At 46.1% G+C, this 24,360-nt stretch overlaps 1 protein-coding gene across 2 annotated transcripts in view; it reads left to right on the plus strand.

Moving 5' to 3' along the window:
• SLCO3A1 (solute carrier organic anion transporter family member 3A1) overlaps positions 1-24,360 on the plus strand; it is a 213,186-nt gene that overhangs the window by 160,263 nt on the left and 28,563 nt on the right. For both annotated transcript variants that reach the window (XM_037910666.2, XM_043523691.1), the window contains 2 exons: positions 5,182-5,445; positions 20,556-20,720. In XM_037910666.2, the coding sequence (XP_037766594.1) occupies positions 5,182-5,445; positions 20,556-20,720 (429 nt within the window). The remainder of the gene's footprint in view (positions 1-5,181; positions 5,446-20,555; positions 20,721-24,360) is intronic.

The following is a 24,360-nucleotide window of genomic DNA, read 5'->3' on the forward strand; positions in this document are numbered from 1 at the left end:
GGTAAAGCTCTCACAAAAGCAAATAATAATTCCTGCCAGGATGCTGCTAAAACTTAGCAACAGAAAAATGTCTTAATCAGAGCGGTTAAAAATATTTTTAAATTAGGTGACGTTTTTTGTGAAAAAATGTTTGTGGATTTGAAAATTTCAAAATTTTTGATGAAATGATTCAAAATGAAAATGTTTCCATTTGGTTTGTTCTTTTTTGCCATTGGAAAACGGGATGGGGTTATGAGCAGGGGAGGAAAAGCCTGAAAAATACAAATCAGAAATTTCCCAGTTCACTTGAAATGATCGCTTTTCACTTGAATCATTTCATCAAAAAATTGCACCGAGGTTTCGAATGAAATGAAAATGTTTCATTCTGTTTGAAACTTTTTTATTGGAAAAGAATTCCCATTTTTGTGACAAAGCCTACCAGTAATAATACTCTCACTTTATTCCATTAGCCGAAGATAAAACTTCAGGGGAGGTAGGTCAGGGACTCTGAGTTGTTATCCCCATGTGACCAATGGGGAAAAGGAGGGACTGTGATGGGTCATTTGCCCTGGGTTTCGCTGTAAGACAGAATTGGGAAGGAGACCAAGGAGTCTTGATTCCCCACTTTCCCGCCATTCCACAAACTCAGACTATTAGGAAAGTTAGGAGCTGGTCCCTGACAGAAGCTGGATCCTAGTTAGATCAGTAGTCTGATCCATGTGGCAGCTCTTATGTGTGAGTGTCAAAACGTTTTCAAGTAACTTCTATGTCCTGCTTAAATTTTTGTAGGTGGATGAGTACATTATTGTTCAACAAGCAGAACCCTTTGTTCATTGCCAAAGTCATCCCTTTGCCAGCAGAGGGAGCTATAAACCAACCGATCCTCTCCTCTGCTTTCCTGACTGCTTGGTTAGTTTACAAAGCTGGAGCTTCTCCCTTTTGTAGAACTTTTCTCCGCCCTATTCAAAGGCCTTTGCCTATGTCTCCCCTCCAACAGGCTCTATCAGCGTCTCTCATCTTTCTTCAGGGGTGTTGTCCCCTTTGGGAACTTGCTGCACTTCTGTGATATCGTAACGCATCACAACACCATAAATACGGTATTTTGTACGTCCCATGAGGCTGCCTTGCAGGGCTCGGAACAGGCCTCTGCAAATTGGCTGAAAGGTGCGGAGCAGCCACTGTGTCTTGTTCTATCATACACAAGGGGCATGTACAAATTCATCTGAAAACCAGACACTCACTGGCTTTCTTTGTGCTGCTTGCCCACCTGTAAATATAACTTACTGGGCAGCGCCTCTGACTACCCAGCATCCCTGCCAGGGAGCTCCTTGTTCAAACTTTGAGTGGGCCCATTTAATCCATTGATTTCAGTGGAGTTAAACCAATGATGAATTTGGCCCTATAATAATAATACCTAGCTTTTACATCAGTAGATCTCAAAGCACTTTACAAAGGAGGTCAGTAGCCTCAGCTCCATTTTACAGATGGGGAAACTGAGGCACAGAGAAGGGGAAGTGGCTTCCTCAGGGTCACCCAGCAGGCCAGTGGAAGAACCAGGAATTAGAACCTAGGTTAGCTGAGTCCCAGTTCAGTGCTCTGCCCACTAAGACACACTGCCTCATAGACAGCGTAGGCCTCCTTTAACCATGGACACATCAGACTACTGAATCTAAACCACTCCAGAGCGTACATGGTCATATTTACTGCTGAATAATAAAATCAAATGTGGCCTGTTCCTAGAACCACTATGGCACTGCTAACGAGGGCATTGGACCATGAACTTTGGGAAACGCAGCGGGATGGGATGGGATGGGATGGCTCAGTCGATGATCAGGGGCATAGAGAACTTTCTAGATCTGGCCTGAGTGGTTGGTGACGGCCTGTTATTGTCAGCTGAGGGTTGTTCAGAGGTCTGCTGGGTGGAAACCAAACTGGCGGCCTGAGTCTATTTTCAGACGGATGAGGGTGTCCACGCCCCAGCTGGACCTGCAGTCTCAGCGCAGAGGCCAGGAAAGGAATGTTCCAGGAGACTGAACTGCGCTCTTATCCCCAGGCCAGTTCTCAGGCACAGGGACAGAGCAGTGAGGGGGAGAGATTGTGGCTCCGCTGTCCATACTGCACCTGTCTGGGGAATATACAGAAGGCCTGGCTGTCAATCTGGCACCATTCCCGGGAGCTAAAGAAATGCATCTCAGAGGGGGGGAATAACGGGCACGAATTCAATCCCTCAAAAATGAAAATATTTTCGAGCTATACAGTATTTTCCCCTGGGACTGAAGCGTCTCCTTCCCTCTCCGCTTGAGAGACAACTTGATTACTTCACGTCAGACACAGCTTTTCAGATTGACTATAACGCAAAACACACAGAGGAGATTGTTATTCGAGCCGCACACGCACACAAACCCGCACCAAGAATGAGCTCCCAGGAGCGAAGGCACACATTGGCCTTGCTTTCCCAGTGGATCTCTTCAGAGGACACAATGTTATGCTTTCCGTCTGAAAGAGAAGTTCTCATCTGCCACAGATTTTATCCCCCAGAATGACTCTCATGATTTACAGATGGGCTTTTTTCTGTGTGCTGATTGATTGCCGGGGGTAGGGGGGTTACAGACCAGGAGCCAAGACATCCCGTCCTGGTCTAGTAATCGCACTCAAGAAACGGGTTGCAGCCATGGCCTTCAATGAAGCCGGACCTATTGCTGACTTGGAATAACAGGGAAAACTGAGGAGCAAGGCAAAAAGGCTCCCACGCTCACTCAGCAGAATGTGCTCATCATTCCCCTGCACTCAGCTGGACGGCCATGCTAGGCACATTCAGAGTGAGTCAGGTATGGGGTGGTCTCATACGCTCACCAGAGCAAGAAGCTCTCCAGGGAGGCTGTCCCACTGAGGCATCAACGGATGTGGGTGGCTGAGGGGCCTGCTCAGAGTAACGCATTCCAGGGGCTCAGAAGTTACTGGGTGATGTCCAGCCCAGCCTCACTAATTCACATAGGCACCTGGGAGACCGGGTGCCAGGTACTGAATTTGGGCAGTGAGTGAGCGAATGCCAGAGGGGAGCAAAACCAGTGCATCACTAAATGTGCTTTATTCATCCATTTAATTAGGATTTGTTATGAGAGCACAGAGGGGCTCCACCTGAGATCAGCCCTATTGTTGTAGGAGCTGTACAAACACAGTGAGAGCCAGTCCCTGCCATGAAGAGCTTACACTCTAAATAGACGAAACAGGCAGGAGATGGGAGGGGAAACAGAGCCACGAGGAGATGAAGTGAGTTGGCCAAGATCCCTCAGTAGGTCAGTGACAGAGCCTCAGAAACGGTACCCAGATCTCCTGACTCTCAGCCCAGGGCTCTATCTATTGGACTACGCTACCCCTCATCTTTTGCCAATTGCCCTTCAATTTTCATTGCTCATGATGGTACCTAGATTCACAGATTTTTTTAAAGGCCAGAAGGGACCATTGTGATCATCATCAACACAGGCCTGAGAACTTCCCCCAAAATAATTCCCAGAGCAGATCTTTTAGAAAAACATCCAATCTTGATTTAAAAATTATCAGTGATGGAGAATCCACCATGCCCCTTGGTAAATTGTCCCAATATTTAATTACTCTGACCTTTAAAAATTGACGCCTTATTTCCAGTCTGAATTTGTCTAGCTTCAACTTCCAGCCACTGGATCGTGTTAGACCTTTCTCTGCTACATGGGAGAGCCCACATCAGTAAGTGCATGACAGAGTGTAGGTTGTAACACGAGAACTGATTGAACCAATTGCTCGGGAAGTCTTTTGCTGAGAGCTGGGGACCAAACAAGTTTGGTGTGGATGACAGGGTGTGCAGTGGAGTGGGGTTCACAGCCTGATCATAATGACCAGCAGGAGCAGCGGAATTGGGGGGCAGAGAGGGATAGAACGCCCGCAATGGAAATGTTGGGGGACTGATGTATGTCCCCCCCAAAGTTTTCTGCCCCCCACAATATCTCGCTGAGGTGAGAGGGGAACCCGGCTATGTTTCTACCTCTGCAATGCATGTGTTGTGAGGGTGGGACCAGGAGGAGGGCCTGGAGCAACCCTCTCGGCACACAAGATCAGGCTGGCTGCTGGGGAGCAGGTAGGGTCAGAGCTCCTCTCCCTGCCCTGCAGCCACCAGGATTCCTGTGGAGACACCTGGCCTGAGGGAGGGATGGGAGCATGGGTGGCAGCTGCTGGGGAGGGCTGGGGGACAGGGGACCAGCACAGGGGCAAGGGGGATTGGCACACAGGATGCTGGAGGGGAAGCAAAGAGTGCTGGGCACCGGCTGCAAAGGAGCTGCCTTAGGAATGGCAATAGGAACTGTCTTCTGAGCCTGAAGCCAGCCTCTCTCCTCCCCTCCTTTCCCCCCACAGCCAAGACTCCCCCTCCTATCCCTCTCAGTGAGCCGCCACCCCACCGCTACCAGCGACAGGTCTTTTCACTCGAGGAAGAATGAGGTAACTTTTGGGAATGCAAAAGTGCAGGGGAGGTTCCTTCCCAGTTGCCTTTCATGGTGTTTCCTTTCTTTTCCCTCCTGTGGGGGAGCGAAGTCCCCCTTGTGTGCCTCCAAGACTTGGGGTCCATCGCTTTGTACTCCTGTGCAGGACACACATGAAATCTGAAAGTGGTCGTGACCCTACAATGAAAACTCTGCTGAGCAGGGAGCTTGGTTCCTGTGTGTTTGGGCAGCACCCAGCGCCTACAAATAACAGTAGCGTAAGCAGGGGCGTGTAATTGGGGAGGGATGAGTGATCTTGGGGCAGTGTCATGGAGCAGATTGCTGTTTGGATCCCATTGCCACTAATAGATAGCAGTCACTTCAACTAGTTGTTTCAAGTCTGCAAGCTTGTGTCACGCAGAAATGCCAAGGGGCCTTTCTGAGTTTCAGAAGCATTCAGCCTTCAATCGTGTGATCCAGATCCCTCCATCCCTCTTCATCAGTAATAATATTAACTCACAGTTCTATGACCTAGAAGTCCCAATCAGGATCAAGACCCCATTCTGCTAGGTGTTGTACAAGCCAAAGTGCCAGGTTCCTTGCCCCAAGCAGTTTCTTTCTGTGTCTGTTTTATACCTAGATTGCTACTCAATGGGGATATCCTGGGGTTGACTTTAGCCCTCTGGGTCTTTAACCCTTTGTGTCTCTCTCCTTCCATTGGAATCACTGATGTGTGGCTTTGCCGTTGCAGGTAAACTGGATATCACCCCCGATGACCCTCGGTGGATCGGCGCGTGGTGGGCAGGCTTCTTGCTGTGTGGTGCCTTACTTTTCTTCTCGTCCCTCTTGATGTTTGGATTCCCGCAGTCCCTGTCGCCCAGGGTGGAGCATGCAGTGGAGAGTGAGCAAGCCATGCTCCCCGAACGGGACTACGAGAGGCCCAAGCCAAGCAATGGAATCCTGCGGCACTCGCTCGAAGGGGAGGACGGTGCCTCCTGCCTCCAGCAGCTGAGAGGTGACAAACTCCCCTGCAACTCATTGCGTTTCTACGGCAGGTTCATGGCTCACTAGATTCATAATTTGGCTCTGATTTTGGCTACCCCACCTGCCCACCCACCCACCCCAAAAAAACCCTTTTGGAATTTCTCTCCCTCACTTTTACTTATCCCTGATAGTGCACGCATTTTAATGGGAGACATTGTTCCACTTAAAAGGCTTTGGTTTAAGCTACAAGATGTAGAAATCCAGAGAAAACCATTAGGGTTCATCAAAAATGGGGCTAAGGGAGGGACGGGGGAGAATGGAGGGAGTAAAACAGTGGATGACAGAAGTTCTCCAAGACACTTTGTGAGTTTCTACTCTCCAGAACCTCACCGTCTTGTAGCTTGGCTGAGTTTCTACTCTCCAGAACCTCACCGTCTTGTAGCTTGGCTGAGTTTCTACTCTCTAGAACCTCACCATCTTGTAGCTTGGCTATGCCTGCGGCTCGCACAGTGGGGACAGGCAGAAAGCAAGTATGGCTGATTCAAAGAGGTTTGGAGCTGCCTTTTGATGGAGCCATGGCAGGGCCAACAGAACCCCATGCTCCTGAGTGTAAAGCAGTAAATGCTGGGCACCAACACAGCAAAATACCAGAGTGCAGAATAGGATTAGGAGGGAGCCTTTAGAAAGGGCAAGGCCAGAGAACAGTCTGAGTATCAACAGAACCCTTGTTGGGGCATAAAACAGCCACGTGTCAGAATAGAATAATCTGGGCCATATCCTCAGTTGGTGGAAATCAGCATAACTCCAAGGAGGTCAGATGACACCAGATGAGGTGTGTTTATGTGTGTGTGTACACACCATGTACATACGTAGTATTACAGAATTCTTTAGGTGAGAGGAGAGCTCTACTAGGGCATCTGGTCAGCTCCCACTTGCTGTCATCACAGCAGAGGGTTGGTTTCCTTATCCCTTAAAGCTTCCTGATAAACAAGGGCCAAACCACTTAATCCTGTCCAACCCTTACCGACTTCATTGGGGCGTGCGTGGTGCGAATGCAGGGAGGGGAGAAAGGAAGCTTGGAAGGATTTTGAATAGAGAACGTTTTGAGTAATGGATGTTGTTGCTCCTTAGGAGAAGGTCAGTAGTGATCAGAAAATTTCAAAAATTTGAGCATAAAAGGAGGACATTTTTTAAAAATTTGCTGTCATCCAATCCTTCAGGCTGCAGGGATTTGGAAATGGAATGTTGCATGCGTGGAGATTGGCTGTTCCACCAGCCAGTCCCTTCTTCCAGTGGACATATTTGTTCCATCCATCCAGATAATTTCATGGCTGTCAGTACTATAGCATTTGAATGTCGGTGTTTGGATCTGAGCATTGAATTCACGTGAAGGACAGCAGAGGTTCAGACCAATTGGGTCATTGCTCAGTTTCAGACAACCGTGTATGGTAACATGTAACACAATTTACCTGCTGCACCAAGTGGAAGGAATTCTGCTCAAGAGTGGTGTGGAGCAAACTGCGTTATTGAGTTACTTGCTGAATGACTGCCTTGCAGCATAGATACTGTGTATGCTCTAGGGGCCTATGTGTCACCCAGTTACATCAGATAGTGTTTGTATCCCTAGAAATGCACTGCAGAAGAGGGTGATGTTCTGATTGGTTAGTACTACAATGGAAAGCGGACGAGGACAACCATTCCACTGAAGTCGATAGGCTGAGACCAGGGATAAATCTGGCTGTGTGTACACTTCTGTGTGTTTGAGAGGAGACACTTCTTGCAAACAATGGCAAGATATAACTAGGGGTGTTTGGAAGGGAATACTACATACCTTCAAATTCCATTGAAACTTTATGTTTCAGAAGGTGGAGGAAGTAAACCAAGGGACCTCCATTTTAGACTTGATTCTGAATAACAGGGAAGAATTGGTTGCGAAAATCTGAAGATTGAAGGCAACTTAACTGACAGAGATCATGAAATGATAGACGTCAAGTTTCTAAGAAAGGGAAAGAGAGAGCAGCAGCATAAAGAAAACAGACTTAAGAAAAGCAGACATTAACAATCTCAGAGAACTTGTAGATAAGGTCCCATGGGGAAAAAATGTAAGGGAAAAACAAGTTCAAGAGAGTTGGCAGTTTCTCAGAGACAATATTAAAGCCACAACAGCAAATTCTCCTGGTGCAAAGGAAAGCTAGGAAGAATAGTAAGAGGCCAACATGGCTTCATGAGCAGCTCTTTAATGACCTGAAAATCAAAAGAGAATTCTACAAAAAGAGCAAACATGGACAAATTGCTAAGGATGAGTACAAAAGAACAGTGCAGGCATGTAGAGACAAAATCAAAAAGGCCAAGTGAAAAAATGAGTTATACAGAGCAAGGGGCATAAAAGGCAACAAGAGAAATGCAAAGGAAAATTCCCTACTTAGCAGAGAAGTAAAGCTAGTTACGGACGACATGAACAAGGCAGAAGTGTTTAATGCCCATTTTGCTTCAGTCTTCACTAAAAAGGTAAATTATGACCAGATTAACACAATTAATATGCACAATAAAGGGGAAGGAACACAAGCCAAAATAGGGAAAGAACAGCCTATAAGAACAGATGTATTTGAGTTGCCAGGGACTGATGAAATTCACTCGAGGGTACTTGAGGAACTAGCTGAAACTAGCTATTAGTGATTATCTTTGAGAACTCAGGGAAGGCAGGTGAGAACCCAGAGGACTGGAGAAGGGCAAAGGTAGCATATATATTTAAAATGGGGGAAAAAAGAGGACCCAGGGAATTATAGACCAATCAGCCTAACTTCGATATCTGGAAAGATACTGGAACAAATTATTAAGCAATCAGTTTGTAAGCACCTTGAGGACAATAGGGTTATAAAGAATAGCCAGCATGGATTTGTCATGAACAAATCATGCCAAACCAATCTAATTTCCTTCTTTGACATGGTTATTGGCCTAATGGATGTGGGGTGGGGGGAAATATAGATGAACTGTATCATGATTATAGTAGGCTTTTGACACAGCCTCATATGACATTCTCATAAGGAAACTAGGGAAATGTGGTCTAGATGAAATTACTGTAAGGTGGGTGCAAAACACTTGAAAAAAATATTTAAAGAGGACTTTGCTGTCACATTGGGGGGATGAATTTAGTGGGTTCCCACAGGCGACTGTCTTGGATCTAGTCAATATTTTCATTAATGACTTGGATAATGGAGTGGAGAGTATGCTCATAAAATTTGCTGATGACACCAAGCTAGGAGGGTTTCAAGCACTGTGGAGGACAGAATTAGAATTGAAAATGATCTGGACAAATTGGAGAATGGGTGTGAAATCATAAAATAAAATTCAAGAAGGACAGGTGCAAAGTACTACACTTAGGAAGGAAAATCAAATGTAAAACTACAAAATGGGGAATAACTGGCTAGGCGGCTGTACTGTTGAAAAGAATGTGGGGGTTAGTGGATCAAAACTTGAATATGAGTCAACAATGTGATGCAGTTGATAAAAAGGCTAATATCATTGGTATATTAGGAAGAGTGTCATATGTAAGACATGGGAGGTAATTGTCCTGCTCTACTTGGCAGGTGAGGCCCGTGTCCAATTCTGGGTGCCACGTTTTAAGAGCGATATGGACAAATTGGAGAGAGTACAGCAGAAAGCAACAAAAAACTAGAAGATTTAGAAAACCTGATCTCTGATGAAATGTTTGGGAAAAAAAACCTGGCATGTTTAGTGTTGAGAAAAGAAGAGTGAGGAGGGACCTGATAACTGTCTTCAAATATGTTAAGGGCTGGTATAAAGAGAATGGTGATCAATTGTTCTCCATGTCCACTAAAAGCAGGACTAGAAGCAATCGGCTTATTCTGCAGCAAGGGATATTTAGGTTAGATATTAAGAAAAACTTTCTAACAATAAGCACTGGAATAGACTCCAAGGCTGGTTGTAGATTTCCCATCGTTGGAGATTTTTACAGGTTGGGCAAACTCCTGTCACGGGTGGTCTGGGGTATACTTGGTCCTGCCTTAGTGCAGGGGGCTGGATTAGATGACCTCTTGAAGTCCCTTCCAGCCCTATAATTTCTCTGTTTCTATGAAATCCATTGGACTACAATTGCCTTTGGGAGTGTTAAGCAGTTGGCATTTATTTTGTTGAAAAATAAGTGCCATCCCTTCTAAATAGGGGCTGTTGGTATATATGGGCTAGTGTGTGTGTGTGTGTGTTTGTGTCTTTGGGTGCATGGAGTTGTGGTATTTATGTATTTGTGCAGCTGAGTCGAGGAGAACGGGTGTGTATGTCCATGTGTGTCTGGTTGCATGGGGTAGTGTGTGTGGATTTGTGTGGATGTGCATCTCTGTGCACAGGGAGGTTGTGTGTGTGCGTGTGTGGGTGTATTTGTGTAATATATCTTTGGGTAGGTGTGGGGGTTGTTTGTGAATATGCAGGTGTATACATGTTTCCGGTTGGATGGTGTTCTGTGTGCATATTTGTGTAGGAAGGTTGTGTGTGTGTTTTTGTGCATGTGCATTTCTGTCAATTGATGGGCTTGTCTACACTGGGAACTTGCATGTTGTCTCTCTCCCGAGGGGCTTGTGGGTTTGTTGTGTGGACAAATGTTGTCTGTCTGGGGGAGTTGTGTGTGTATGTTGATATGAAGGATGAATTTCAGGGTCCAACTGAAGCTTCTTTTGAATGCTTTTCTCCAGTCCGTTCCATATCTTGCACCTTTAAGAACTGAGTGGACACTGAGGAGCCATGTTACTTTGAGATAGATGTTTCCAGCTGAGTGGTTCACACCAGACACCAACATGCTTTAGTCAGGGCTGTGGAAGGAAGTTCTGAGGGCTGGCAAGCTTTGTTGGGAGACCATAAAACGTAGGAATCAGCTGAAACTCCTGGTTCTCCACAGATCTTAGCACACAGAAAGGATGTGACTCTCATATAAAAGCAAGCAGCTCAAAGCCTTGGAAATGCCTTTCACATCTCCGCCAAGGTCTAAACGGGAGGGAGGGACCGACCGGTTGGAGGCAGAGGCATCTCGCCCCCGGGGTATTTTCATGCTGGGATGAGAAGCACCCTTCGGAGGAATTTAAAACCTGGAATGAAAGCTGTGCCTTTGAACAACAGAAGGAGAAGTGGCCATCAGAGGCAGCAGAGTCGCCTTGCTGCCTCGCTGCCTGCACAGCTGCTCCTAGCACAGCTAGGGGAGTGACCCAGGAACTCTGCTCCCACTCGGAAGGAGGGAAGGATGAAACTCTGTGTAATGGGCTATTAGAGGTTACCCTGGGGTTCTGGTTCTAGTGGGCAAGAATTTACATCTGGGGAGGCACCAGAGTGGATTCCTACCTGGGTTTCTATCTATCTATGGTACTTCTGATTTAGTTGGGGATTGGTCCTACTTTGAGCAGGAGGTTGGACTAGATGACCTCTTGAGGTCCCTTCCAACCCTGATAGTCTACGATTCTATGTCCCTCCTTTACTGTATTGTCTGAACATCTCATAGTCTCTATCCTTACAGCACTGCTCTAACATAGGACAATGGTATTCTGCCCATTTTATTGGTAGGGAACTGAGAGATTTAAGTGACTTGCCCAAGGTCAGTCAGGAAGTATGGGGTGGAACAGGGAATTGAACGCTGGTTAACAAGCACCTAATCACTGGCCCATCCTTTTTCCCCCTAGTTTGGCATATTCTAGATCAATCCAGGTGGTGGCTTTACACTGTTGCACCTGGGAATGGGATACTACACTCTCTTTCTTCTTTTGTGTGTCATTAAATGTGAATGTGTGTTAGAGTGCAGGAAAGGGAAGGGTTAATAGCACGGGTTTACAGCAGGGAAAGGATAGGCAGATGCTGCCCAGGTTTTCCCTGGCATCTCTGCCAATGCACGTTATTCCTGATCTGTAGTGCCCCTGGCTACTCCAGTCCTAGGCTCCCCACATAGAGCCCTGTGAATGCACCTCACTTCTGACCTGCAGTATCCCTTGCTATCCTAGTGCTTGGCACTCAGATCAGCTTTGCTAATTTACCTTCAGTCCTGACCTGCCCCTCCAACCCTGCTATTCCAACTCTGGGACAGCGTACAACTCTGCCACTGTACCTCAGTCCTCGCCTGTACCCCCAGCTCATCTAGGCCTGGGATTGCCACCTAGCTCTACCATTGCAAATGAATGATAACTGGCAGCGCCTTCTGCCACTAACCAACAGTCCCCTACTCGTCTCTGTGGCAATATATGAGCTTTTGTCTGCACAGAACAGCTGCCCTGTTTCCTTGCCCAGTGCCATCCTCACAGCTTTCCTTGCTGTGCTTCTGGATACCTGAGTGTGACAGCTGCCAAATTCCCTTGTTCCACCTCCCAGGAAACTCTGCCTTGGGAAGAGAATGCTGCTGGCTGGCAAGAGGCTCCCAGATCCCACAGGTGGATTCCAGGCAATTAAAGGGCTGTACGCCACAGCGGGACATAATAGTAATAATCGTAATTAACCATTAGCATGCACAATGGTTTCCAGCTTCAAAGCACTAACTGATCATTAGTGAAAACTGTCAGACGCCTTGGTGAGCCGGGGCTGGGTGAGTGTGCCTGTAGTCAGCTAGCAGCCTGTGTATCCCATCTGCAGCAGTGGTGGGGGTGTGCTCTCTCTGGGGCAGTCCCTTGCACTTTGCCCCTTGCGATCACTTCTTAGCCCATGGATAGTGTGATTTGCTCCGTCCTTGGCTCCTGTCAATGCCCTTTCCATCCTTCCCCAGCTAGCGCTAGTGTTCTGCTACATTTTTCTTAATTAGGGGCTGTGCCTCTCAGCCCTATTGTTGTTGTGAGAAGCTGGTGATTGGAGAGACCTTGCTCTGCAGGCTAAATGGGAGATTGGTTTTCATCCTGCAATTTGTCTTTCTAGATGTACTCTCACCTAGCACGTTTCCTCTTGCATTTGTCTGTCTGGGCTCGATGGTAATGCAAAGGGAAGGATCCCCCAAATCAGAGGCATAACGGATCATATTCTGGGCCATACTCTGTTCTCACTTACACTTGTGTAAAACAGTTGTGTCAGTGAAGTTGCTCTGGATTCAGCCAGGAGTAAATTAGAACAGAGCTTAGCACTCGGAGTCTGCATATCTTGCTTCTGCTGAGCGTAATCTGTTGGATGACATTTTCATTCCATCCCACTCTCCAGCTTCTATGCTTGAACTATTCTGCCCTTAGGGCTTATTTCGGAGCAGCCGCATCAGAGATTAATCGGATTGGGTCTGATCATGTGGGGTGAGGAACGCTTACAACTTCCACAGGCTGTTCGTCTGTTTAAAGAGGGGTGTGATATTGGAAGAGAGTTAAAAGCTCCTGTAGGTATTGCGATTGGAAGCTTTTGGGGGCAAAGAATGTCTCTTCCTATATGTTTGTACAGCACCTAGCACAATGAGGCTCTGATCTCAATTGGGCTCTACTGTAATATAAATAATATGTACTCCCTAAAAATCCATTTAAAAGTCAATGGGAATCTTCCCAATTAATTTCACTGGCAATGAATCAGGCACTAAGGGCCAAAGCCTGCTCCCACTGAACTCATTGGGAGTTTTGCTATTGACTTTAATGGGATTAGATTTGTCCTTATAACCTCCTTGTTGTTTTCTGCATCCTGTCTGTGGAATGGGAGATAGGGGAGTTGCAGTGTATGTGTTAGAATCTGAGCCTGATCCCTTAATCCTGCAGCCCAGTTATAATCCCTGGTTTACCACTTTGCATTCTGGTACCATGGAAATGGTGCCACAGATTTGATCATTCTGTCTAGACATGGAAAAGCCTCCAAAGGTTTGGGTGCTTCTGGGGATGTGAACCAATTTGGTCTGGCGATCACACCACGATCAAGCTCTTTTGTAAGAGTCCCAGAGCTGCCTGGTTTTGAATGGGTCAAAGATGCCATGAGAAGAATTTTTCTTATGCCCTAGTATTTCTGCTTCCTGCTCTGATTATCCCAGGATGCCCCAATATTGAGGTATTACAATGATACTGCCCTTATACTGACGCTATAGGATCATTCTAGATTTAACATTTGGTGCTATTCTGATATTTGATAGATGTGAAGCATGGTCTGGTGGTTAAAGCACAGGACTGGGAGCGAGGGTTCTCGGCTCCAGCTCCGACACTGCCTCTGTGTGGCTTTGGACAAGTTACTTCACTGGGTGGTCCCCGTCTATAAAAGAAGAAACAATAATGACCTGCTTCCCAGGCCTCGATTATTTAGTTGGTTGGTTGTAAAGTGTTTTGAGATCCTCATGCAAAAGGCACTGTAACATTACAAAGCTCAATTACAAATGAAACCCTCTTGTTTGAACATAAAAGCTGTCCAGAGGATTTGGGTTCATAGATTCCAAGGCCAGAAAGAACCACGGTGATCATCTAGCTTGCTATCCAGTATAACACAGGCCATAGAACTTCCCCAAAATAATTCCAAAATAATTTAGAAAAACATCCAATCTCAATTTAAGAATGGTCAGTGGTGGAGAATCCTGACCTTAGGTAAATTGTTCCTGAGGTAATTACCCTCACTGTCAAAAATGTGTGCCTTATATCCAGTCTGAATTTATCTAGCTTCAACCTTTTCTTTGTTAAGCTAAATAGTACAATTCCCTTTCATTCCTAGGTGCCTTTGAAACTCCCCGCCAAATATCTTTGAATGTTAAGGTAGCAAGGAAGATTCTGGGTGACAAATGGATTCATGGTTTAGAATGATCCTCCTTAGAATGCCCCAACATGAAAGTCACTCTGTAAAGGTGAACGGGGGAGTTATGGCCTAAAACTCTTCTAATGAGCATCTGATTACTATTATTCATTGGTTTATTCCCTGCGCATCCCCAGTGTTTGATGCTTCTGCCCCAAGAAGCTTACAGTCCAGAAGACAAACATTGAACTCAGTTAAAGCCCCTAATGTACCAGAGGTCTGATCATAAGAGGGGCCAAGCACCCTGAAACTCCCATTGATTTATCATCACCCAGGAAGAGCTCAGCACCTTGCAGGATCAGGCTCCAGGGCATCACGTAGTAGAGATACTTAATGTCTCAGCAGCCTGTGAGAAGGAATGTTGAGAAATCTTAATATTTCAACTGTTCAGCAGGGTGGGGAGGCAACCCTGATGGGCTCTGTGGATTAAGAGGAGAGGGTTAGATCTTGTGGCACCAGGACAGGGAGGGCATACTAGGCAGCAGCACGGATGGAGCTGGGGGTGGGAGAAGAGGTCAGAGGGAGTCTGAAGTGGGCAAAGGGGTAGTGCGAACAGTCTCCAGAGCTGTTAACTAGACAGAGTTCATCAGCACAAAAATGCAAGTGATGCTGCGTGGCCCCAAGTCACATTCCCAGTTGCTTTCTGTAGCTCTTTGAACTAGGTAGGGGCATGTCAAAGAAGGCTTTGATGCTTCTCATCAGTGTAGCAGAGTTCCTGGTGACTTGAGCTTTTGTCTGCGCGTCATCTGTATCTGCACATTCTTTCCTCGCCATTCTAAAGTACAGCATCTGCATGTCACTTGCTATGCTTAATTCACAAGGGCTCGCAGGCCTCATGCTTCAGGGCATACTAAACTGATCAGCAGCTGGGGTCAGGAAGAGAATCTGTTTCCATGAGGTCGTATTGCACAGCTGGCTTATAGGGGTGAGGGAGGTTTGCATCTTCCTCTGAAGAGTCAAATAAAGGCCACTGCCAGAGGCAGGATAATAGATCAGAAGGATCAGCAATCCTTTTCACAGTACATGGCAATGTAAGAATATTTGTAGTTGTTTCGAGCCCATGTCTCTTACAAGAAACCCATTTGACATGGTGTCATCTGATTTCTTCATGCCCTTTGTGATATTAATTTTACTCGAGGCCTTGTACAGCTTGGTATATTAAAGTAAATTTCATTATCTTTGATGTCTTTCTGCTTCTTCCATCTTCTCTTTTTTATGAGCTGTCTCTTTCCATGAGATGTTTTCTTCATCTTCTTTTCCTCTTTTTCTTTTCTTACCTTGCAGCCAGTTGATATTTTGCCTGTGTCTCTGATTCAGATACAAGATGTGTATTGCTTGGGAATGGGTCTTAGGCTCAATACCTAATATGACCCTCTTCTCATTGCACTGTTGTAGGAGGACTAGGCTATTAAACCTCTCTCCCCCAATGCTTTCTATGTTCCTGTCTTTACTGTAAATTGAAAACATGTCTCCATAAGATGCGCCCACAGGAAAAAGGGCCCCCAACGATAATAGTGTCCCAAACAATTCATTTCAAGGATGATTATTGTAGCTTGTTGTTTCTGGAGAATAGCTAACGCTGGTATAAGGAGGTTATCCCCTGTATTTTCCGGTGGTTAGGTGCAAATCAAAGCTACTCACTGGAAATAAAGTACTTGCCAATGATTTTGAGGGCCTTAAGGTCAGAAGAGTCTGGCACCCAAAATGCCACCACAACTAGAGCCAGGACTGCTCAGCACCTCTGAGAATCAGTCCCCTTGTCGTTGATTCTGGAAGGAGTATGGAGTATTATAGAAGTGAAGTCAAGGGGGTAGAGATGTTAAGAAAAGGAAGGGGAGGGGTCTGAGGGACGCGAATGGCTGAAAGTGGAAAGCCCTCTTCTGTTAAGAGTTTGAATGAAATGTTTCATAGTGAGGAGAAACTCTGGCATTTATGATTGTGCTGGAAATCAAAAAGACAGATATTGCAATGACAGCAAAAATCTTTCTTGTGACATCTATTTCCACAGTATCAGTATGTGGTGATAGTGGTAGGGACGTGAACTGATGTGTTACTCCCTTCGAGTATCCCAGTGTGATTCTTCCTTCACAGCATCTGCTCTGGCCGATAGATTCTTCTCTGAGACTCTCTCTTTATTTTGCATGCAACAAACCCCTGCTCCCAGGCTATCGGTATGAGTTGAAACTAAGGCCTGTAGCTCCAAAGTACAACTGTCCACCATGTGAGCTAAATGACTCTGCTCATTCAGCAAAGCCCTTAAGCATGTGCTTAAGTCCCATTCAAGTTGACCAGTCTTGACCACATGGTAAAGTTAAACACATACTTAAGTGCTTTTCTGAATCAAAGCCTTAGCTGGGAGCAGTAGCAGGTGGCTTCCACTGTGGATCAGCTACAGAGTAGTACACAGACACACTTAGCCAGTTTACACATGGATTAGCCCTTCTCCATCAAACTGCTCACTCCTGCACCCTAGTCTAGACAGCCACAAGCACAACATTTGTTCCTCCCTCCCGGTAGGGGATTTAAAACTCCATGCCAACTTTTAATTTAATTCCCAGAGGTATTTCACCCCAGGCAGTGATGCACCTCAGCCAGTATCAGATGGCAAATGGAGCAAGTGGCAGGGCTGAGATGAAAGGAGTTCTATTTCTATGGAAAGCTTCCAATTTATTTTTCTTTCCTGTGTAAAATTAAAGGAAATGATGTGGACCTTATTGATGAGAAGACATAGGCTGCACGATATCTGTCCTCTTCCCTTTTGAACTATTTCTATTTTATGTTACAGGAGCTCCAACTGATATTGATCCCTATTGTATTAGACACAGTATATACCCACAATAATAGACAGTACCTACTGCAAAGAGCTCATGGCCTAACTAGACAAAGGGTGGGATGGGCAACAGGCACAGAGAAGTGGAGTGGTTTGCCGAACATCACACAATGAGTCAGTGGTGGTGCTGGGAATAAACCCAGGTCTCCTGCCTCTCCATCCAGTCCCCTGTCCAGTGATCAGATTGCCTCTGATGTACAAGATAATTGATACTGCAAGATAATCTTTGTTCTCTCTAAGCTGGTACAGTGCAAGATAAAGCTTTCACCCTTGGTCTTGCAAGGTATTTTTGGCACTGGCCATGTAGAGTGTCTAAATGACTCTCTGAGATATATTTTTCCATCACTTTAAAAGGTATCCTGCTGTTGTAAAAAACTATCAGATTTTTTTGTGTCTTTACCTTTGAGCTGGGGCAAACCAGCATCTTGCGGAATCCATTGGTATTTTACTAATTGAACTCCAGAGGCACAAGAGGAGATAACATATTAAATATGACTCTCTGAGCTCAGCTTTGTTTTCATCCTCCAAGTTCCGTTAAGAGGACAAATTCAGTAGATGGCCACCAAAGGACTGAATGAGATGGCAGGGTGGCCATTGGGAACTGATGTGAGGCTGAAATTTTTTTTCTGTTTATCTGAAAAATGCTGTCTCCATCGAACATTCATTATGCCCAGTAAGTCCTCAGGAAGCAAGGATTTTGTGCAGCATGGAAAACCATTGTGATGAAAGGGACTTGAAACTGAAATAGCCCTTTGCAAAGGGCCAGATCGAGCTAATTATAGTCTCACCAATGGAACCCAAGCGGAGCGTTAACAAAGACCCTGCATTTGCCCAGTGCTATTAAACTTTGCAAAAAGAAGGAAAAACCTGTGAGAAAACAGAGGTGTGCACTGGAGAAATCAGTTGGCTGCCAGAGCCTAATACGCAGAGCAGAATGAGGGGGGAAATATTTTAAAATGCAAACAAGGCCCATTGAGGCTTCACCAGCACTTCAGAGAGAGAATTTTTAAACTAAATGATTTTCACATTTAATTCAGGGAGAAATTAGTCACCAGGTATTAAGATAAAGCAAGGCTCTCGCCTGTATTAGTATTCCATCCTGTTCAAGCTGTCTTATCTCTGGAATAATTAAAATGCTCACTGAAGTAGAAAATGTGGTATCTGATTCATTAGTCAGATTTCCCTTTGTAAGGTAATTGCACCCCAACTTATGTTTGGTTTACTGGAAATAGAGAAACGGGGCCAAGGGGATCTCAGGCCTTCATGGATAAAGACGGAGGGGCCAGGGGATCATGGGGATGGAGTGAGCATATTTAACCACTCAGTGTGTGCATTGCAGCTTAGTACAAGGTTCTCAGTCAGTGGATTTGGTGGGGTGTGTCCAGTGATGAGCTGCCAAAATCTTAACAAGTTCCCTCCTCACCCCATGAGGGGGGTCGTTGCCCACCCCCGCACCCCTGGGACTCCTGCCCCATCCAACCGCCCCCGCATTCCTTGACGCCCCACCCAGGACCCATGCCCCATCCACCCCTGTCCCCTGACTGCCCCCAGAACCGAGCAGGAGAGTCTCGTAGGCCACCGTAGTGGGTGCCCACCCCACCCCTAAGAGCCAGAGGCACCTGCCGGGGGGCGAGGTGGGGAGTCCCAGAGGTGCTTACCTGGGGCAGCTCCCAGGAAGCATCTAGCAGGTCCCTCTGGCTCCTAGGGGCGGGGGAGCGTAGCTAGGTGGGGAGCAGGGGGAGGGGCCACTCCCCCCACTGATCACATCAAAAGTGGTGCCTTAGGCACCGACTCCCTGGGTGCTCCGGGGCTGGAGCACCCACGGGGAAAATTTGCTGGGTGCAGAGCACCCACCGGCAGCTCCCCGCCCTGTTCCCGGCCCCAGCTCACCGCACCTCCACTCCACCTCCTCCCCTGAACGCACCACCCCGCTCTGCTTCTCCGCCCCCTCCCCTGGCTTCCCGCGAATCAGCTGTTCGGAGGGAAGCCAGGGAGGGCTGAGAAGCAGGCGGCGGCTTCACACTCAGGCCGAGGGTGGCGGAGGTGAGCTGGGGCGGGGAGCGGTTCCCCTGCACCCCCCCCCCGGGTTACCTGCCGCAGCACAGGCGGCCCTCCTCGTGCCCCTCCCCCCCCCCCCAGCTCACCTCCGCCTCCCCGGGCCTGAGCGGGAAGCCGCCACCTGCTTCTCAGCCCGCCCCAGCTTCCCGCGCGAACAGCTGATTCGCAGGAAGCCGGGGGGGGGCATGGAGGAGAAGCAGAGCGGGGCGGCGCGTTCAGGGGAGGAGGCAGAGGCAGAGCAGCGATGAGCTGGGGCCGGGGGCGGGGCAGGGAGCTGCCGGTGGGTGCTCTTTACCCACCAAATTTTCCCTGTGGGTGCTCCAGCCCCGGAGCACCCATGGGGTCGGCGCCTAAGGTGCCACTTTTGGCCATTAAATTTAGAAGCCCTTTTAGAACCAGTTGTCCCTCGCAGAACAACCAGTTCTAAAAGGGCTTCTAAATTTAACAACCGGTTCTAGCGAACCGGCTCCAACTCACCACTGAGTGTGTCTGGGAGGGTGGAGCCCAGTTCATCACAGCTGTCAAGTCTCTGCTCTGTGTGTGTGTGTGTGTATGAGAGAGAGAGAAAGAGCTTCTCCATACTACAGAAAAAAGTGAAAGCAGCTAAAATCTACCTCTGCTTATGACTGAAGTTTGCAAAATAAATAAAAAAGGAAGAAAAGAAGTTGAAGGTGTAATATTGACCTGAGTACCTGTGACACACACTGGCTAATGCAGGAACTGGGTGGAATAATGAAGGACAAGGAAGAAGGCAGATGGAGGTATAGAGAAGGAAACCAGGAATCAGAGGGCGCTCTTAGTATTTTTTCCCCACAGAAGAAATGAAAGAATTATAGAAACGTAGGACTGGAATGGACCTTGTTAGGTCATCAACTATGTATTATCTAGAGCATCCCTGACAGGTGTTTGTCTAACCTGTTCTTAAAAACCATCAATGACGGGGATTCCATAATCTCCCTAGGTAATTTCTTCCAGTGCTTAACCACCCTGACAGTTAGGAAGATTTTCCCAATGTCTAACCTGAATCTCTTACTGCAATTTAAGCTCATGGCTCCTTGTCCTGTTCTCAGTGGCTAAGGAAAACAATTTATCCCCCTCCTCTTTGTAACAACTTTTACGTACTTGAACACTGTTACCATGTCCCCTCTCAGTCTTTTCTTCTCCAGACTAAACAAACCCATTTTTTCCAATCTTTCCTGATAGGTCATGTTTCCTGGTAATCATTTTTGTTGCTCTCTACTGGACTTTGTCCATTTTGTCCACTTCTTTTGCCAAATGTGGTGCCCAGAACTGGACACAACGCTCCAGTTGAGGCCTAATCAGTGCTGAGAAGAGTGGAAGAATTATTTCTTGTGTCTTGCTTACAACATTCCTGTTATTACATCCACAGTTATGTTTACTTCTTCTTTTTTTTTTTTTTGCAATAGTGTTACACTACTGACTCGTATTTAGTGTGTGATCTACTATAACTCCCAGATCCCTTTCTTCAGTATATGGGAAGAACCTTAATGAAACCATGTCTTCTGTCTCCTCTGTTGCAGTGATACCTAAAGTAACAAAGCACTTGCTGGCCAATCCTGTCTTCACCTGCATCATCCTTGCTGCCTGCATGGAGATTGCTGTGGTCGCTGGCTTTGCAGCCTTCCTGGGGAAGTACCTGGAACAGCAGTTCAACCTTACCACCTCATCAGCCAATCAGCTCTTGGGTAAGTAACTACATTAACCGGCCACCCAGTCCCTCTGCTGTCTCTAATATGTTGGCCTTCCACCTGCGGATCTGTCACCCGTGGACCTCAGAGCTCTTTGTGAAATGAGTGGGTATACAGAAAGAGAGACAGAGAGTGTGTTAGAATCCCCATTTTGCAGAGTAAAAAATGGGTCCTGGAGAGGTGGGGTGTATGTGTGTATGTATATATAAATCCTCTCATTTTTGGGTGCCTTGGCTTTTAGGAACCCAAATTTAGACACCAAGGGCCTATTTTCAGATGTTCTGAGCTCTCACAACTGCAGCTGAATTCACTGATTATGGGGGGTGCTCAGCACTTCTGAAAATCAAGCCCGAGCTGTCTAAACTCTTGCATACCAAAAATGATTTTCCCCAAATTAGAAAATGTGGCCCTCGGTGAATTGACCAAGATCACATTCAGAAGGCTGAAGATGATAATTCTAGGAGAATTGGCCCTAGCTACAAAGCTAATGGTGCTATTGTTCATGACAGTTTCTCAGTTGAAGACTTTAAAAGGGAGGTGGATTGACGAAGTAGGCTTGATCAGGATTCTTGTAAGATTTCTAGCAAAACTGCCTCATAGAATATTACAGGCCTCACAAGTAAATCCCAGGAATTGGATTTTAGGAATTATTTGTCTCAATTTAATTTAGTTTTCCTCCAGGAAACTTGGTTTACGAACGAGGAGTCCTTTTATTTATTGGGCTTTGAATCCTTCTGAGAAGGGACGTTAAGAATGGTTAGACTGGCATCTGGACTGGCCCTTTTCATTCTACCAAATTAAGAGTCATAACTAGCCTGTTAATGTGTTTGATAACTCTTATTTCCAGGACTATCATATTAGTTTCTCAGCTAACTCTGTTTTGTTAGCTCTGAATGTTTATTTGCCTCCTTTGGGCTCTCCTTTGTGTAATGAATCTTTATGGACAGAGCTTGATGGATATTGACCGGTTTATGGAAAAGGTTCCAATAGCAAATTTTGTACTCTTGGGAGCTTTAAACGCCTGATTGGGTGCGAAGGATAAGAAAATGTTAAAGGTTTCCTGTAACTCAGTAAAGGGGTATTGCCTCCATTTCCCCCAGTAAGAAATTCTTCGGGTCATAAACTTTCTGTAATTTTAGATGTAGAGTGGTAGAGATGGTGATCATTTGCAGGGTCATTTTACAGTCACCTCTTCTAGAGAAAGTAGTGCGACAGATTATATCACAGTTCTGATTTTACGCTGGTCTTGTTTCTCTAACTTTTTAGTGGCTTTTAAACTGGACAGCTGTCACCAACCCCTGCAAGTGAATTTCTGACCTCCAGCCACTTTTTCCCAAATGAATTCTGGCAGGTTGGGTATTACTCCTAATTTTGAAGCTCTAAACTCAAGGCAAATTAAGTTGACTCCATTAGTTAAATCAGAAAGAAACTCTCATCCAGTGATTTGTTAGTTTTAAAGAACCAGCTTTTTCACTTTAGCGATTCAGCACAAGTCCATGTAACATTTATTAAGATCGTTGAAAAATTACAGGATGACCTAACCACCACCAAGGGTCATGTTTACCTTTAAAAGGTAAAAGCATCTGGTATGATTCAGATTGCTCCAGCCAGAAGAAACAGCTTCAGTTCATGGCAAGGGCTGCTAGAAATAATGGTTCCCCAGATTCTAGTAAGAAACTTGCTATCCTTAGAAGCGAATATAAAAAAAATGCCGAATAAGAAGTGTGAACAATTGAAAAATTGTATAACTGAATGACATAACACCCCTCCCCCCACCAATGTCTGTCACTAAGTACGGTAATTCTGTCATGAGTCCGTCGTCCAACATGATGGTGCCGACCCCTGGAAGGGCCAGTATAGGTCTCCTACTCTTTCCAAACTATGCAGTTATGTCCTGAAAGCCGTAATCATCTTTGTCCGTGCTGGTCTAGCCAGGTTGAAGACTGGCCACACTATTTATATGTCTTCTGACCTGTACTGCCACCTGAGAACTAAACGGCTATCTCCATTCCTGGCTCAGAGGCCTTTTGCCACACCAGCTCAGAAATTAGGATCCTTGCTACATAGTGCAAATTTTTCACTTGCACAGGCTGTTGTCCTAGGTGCCTGTTCAGCCACAAAAATAAGAAAAATATGTGAAAGGGAGGCTATTTTGACTTAAGTGAAATAATATACTCCTAATATTTTTTCTTATTTTCCTACATATTTTAAGGAGTGGTGATGTGAAAAGGTATCAGTTTTAAAAATTTGTATCTGTTTTTTGAAGTTGTGAATTTACAATTTGTCTTTATAGTATTATGAGCAGTGGCCTATGGCTAAGGCGCAATATTAATAAAAATAAATAAAACCGGGGTGCTTCAATTTTTAGGAACCCAATTTTAGACACCAAGGGCCTTGTTTTCAGAGGTTCTGAGCTCCCACAAGTGCAGTTTGAATCCATTGGGAGCTGAGGGAGGTGCTCAGCACTTCTGAAAATCAGACCTGCGCTGTCTTAAAATTTGGCACCCCAAAAATGGGTCACCCTCAATTAGAAAATTTGGCCCTTAGTGAAGTGGCTGAGATCACAGAGTCAATCAGCAACAGAGGCAAGAGCAGAACCCAGGAGTCATCCTTTCCAGACCCATGCTCGATGCACTAAACTATGCTCCCTCCCCGAGGGCTCACATAAATTGTTTTATATAGAATCAGTTGTTTCTGTGAGAAATCATATTCTTCAGTCTTGCAGCAAGGGCATAAATAGCCTTTAGAGCTCCTCACCTAAAGCAGAGGTGCCAGCCTGCTGCCCACGATGCTATGCGGGAAACCTGGGAACGCAGGGGCAGAACTCCTTGTCTGAGTGAGTGCTGCCCCGTAACTGCCTGCCTGATGATTCACGCAGTCTAGTGTTGCCCTCTGTTCTCAGTCTGAGATGGAGAGCCCAGTTCCCCAGCTGAGCTCCCATCTCCCCTGCAATTTGGCCTGCGTCAAACTGGAAACACAGTCAACAAAAGAGCCGCAAGCAGTTGTTCTGCTAGCCCATCTGATGCATCCTGGTCACCTCTCCAACATTTTCTTTCGGAGCCATCCTGCTGCTGCCCCTGTACTCTCTGTGCTTCTCCTCTTCCCTCCTTTACATGAAAGGACATGGATACGAACACAGACTCTTTATTCATCTGCTCCTGACACTTATTCCCCACAAAGTCCCAGTGCTCTGTTTGTGACAGGCGTCCTTTCCCCAGCGCCCAGTTAAGGCATCTAGGTGTTGATTCTGAATAACCTGCAATCATCACCATCCACATGGGCCCCTGGCATGGACCTATCAAACACTGACAGCATACAATGAGACTGGTTTAATATCAAAAGGAATAGCACACAGGCTGCTGTCCTGATTGTTATGCATGTTTCTGCTGAACTAATTGAAAACCTCCATTTTTTTTTTAATTTAAATGAAATTGCTGCAGAATTTCCCACCTGCCCCAGAATCCAGAGACCTTGTTGCAGAATGGGCTTGGGTATGACCTGCAGCGATGGGGCGAAAGTGAGCAAAAAGAGGCTGAATATTGTGAGAACTTTCCTGAAGTGGGAGGCTGAGTTTTCAGAAGTGACTAGTAATTTTGAGTACCAAACTTGAGACTTCATAAAGAGGCCTGATTTTCAG

The sequence above is a fragment of the Chelonia mydas genome, chromosome 10 (assembly GCF_015237465.2).
Source record: "Chelonia mydas isolate rCheMyd1 chromosome 10, rCheMyd1.pri.v2, whole genome shotgun sequence".
Taxonomy (NCBI): Eukaryota; Metazoa; Chordata; order Testudines; family Cheloniidae; genus Chelonia; species Chelonia mydas.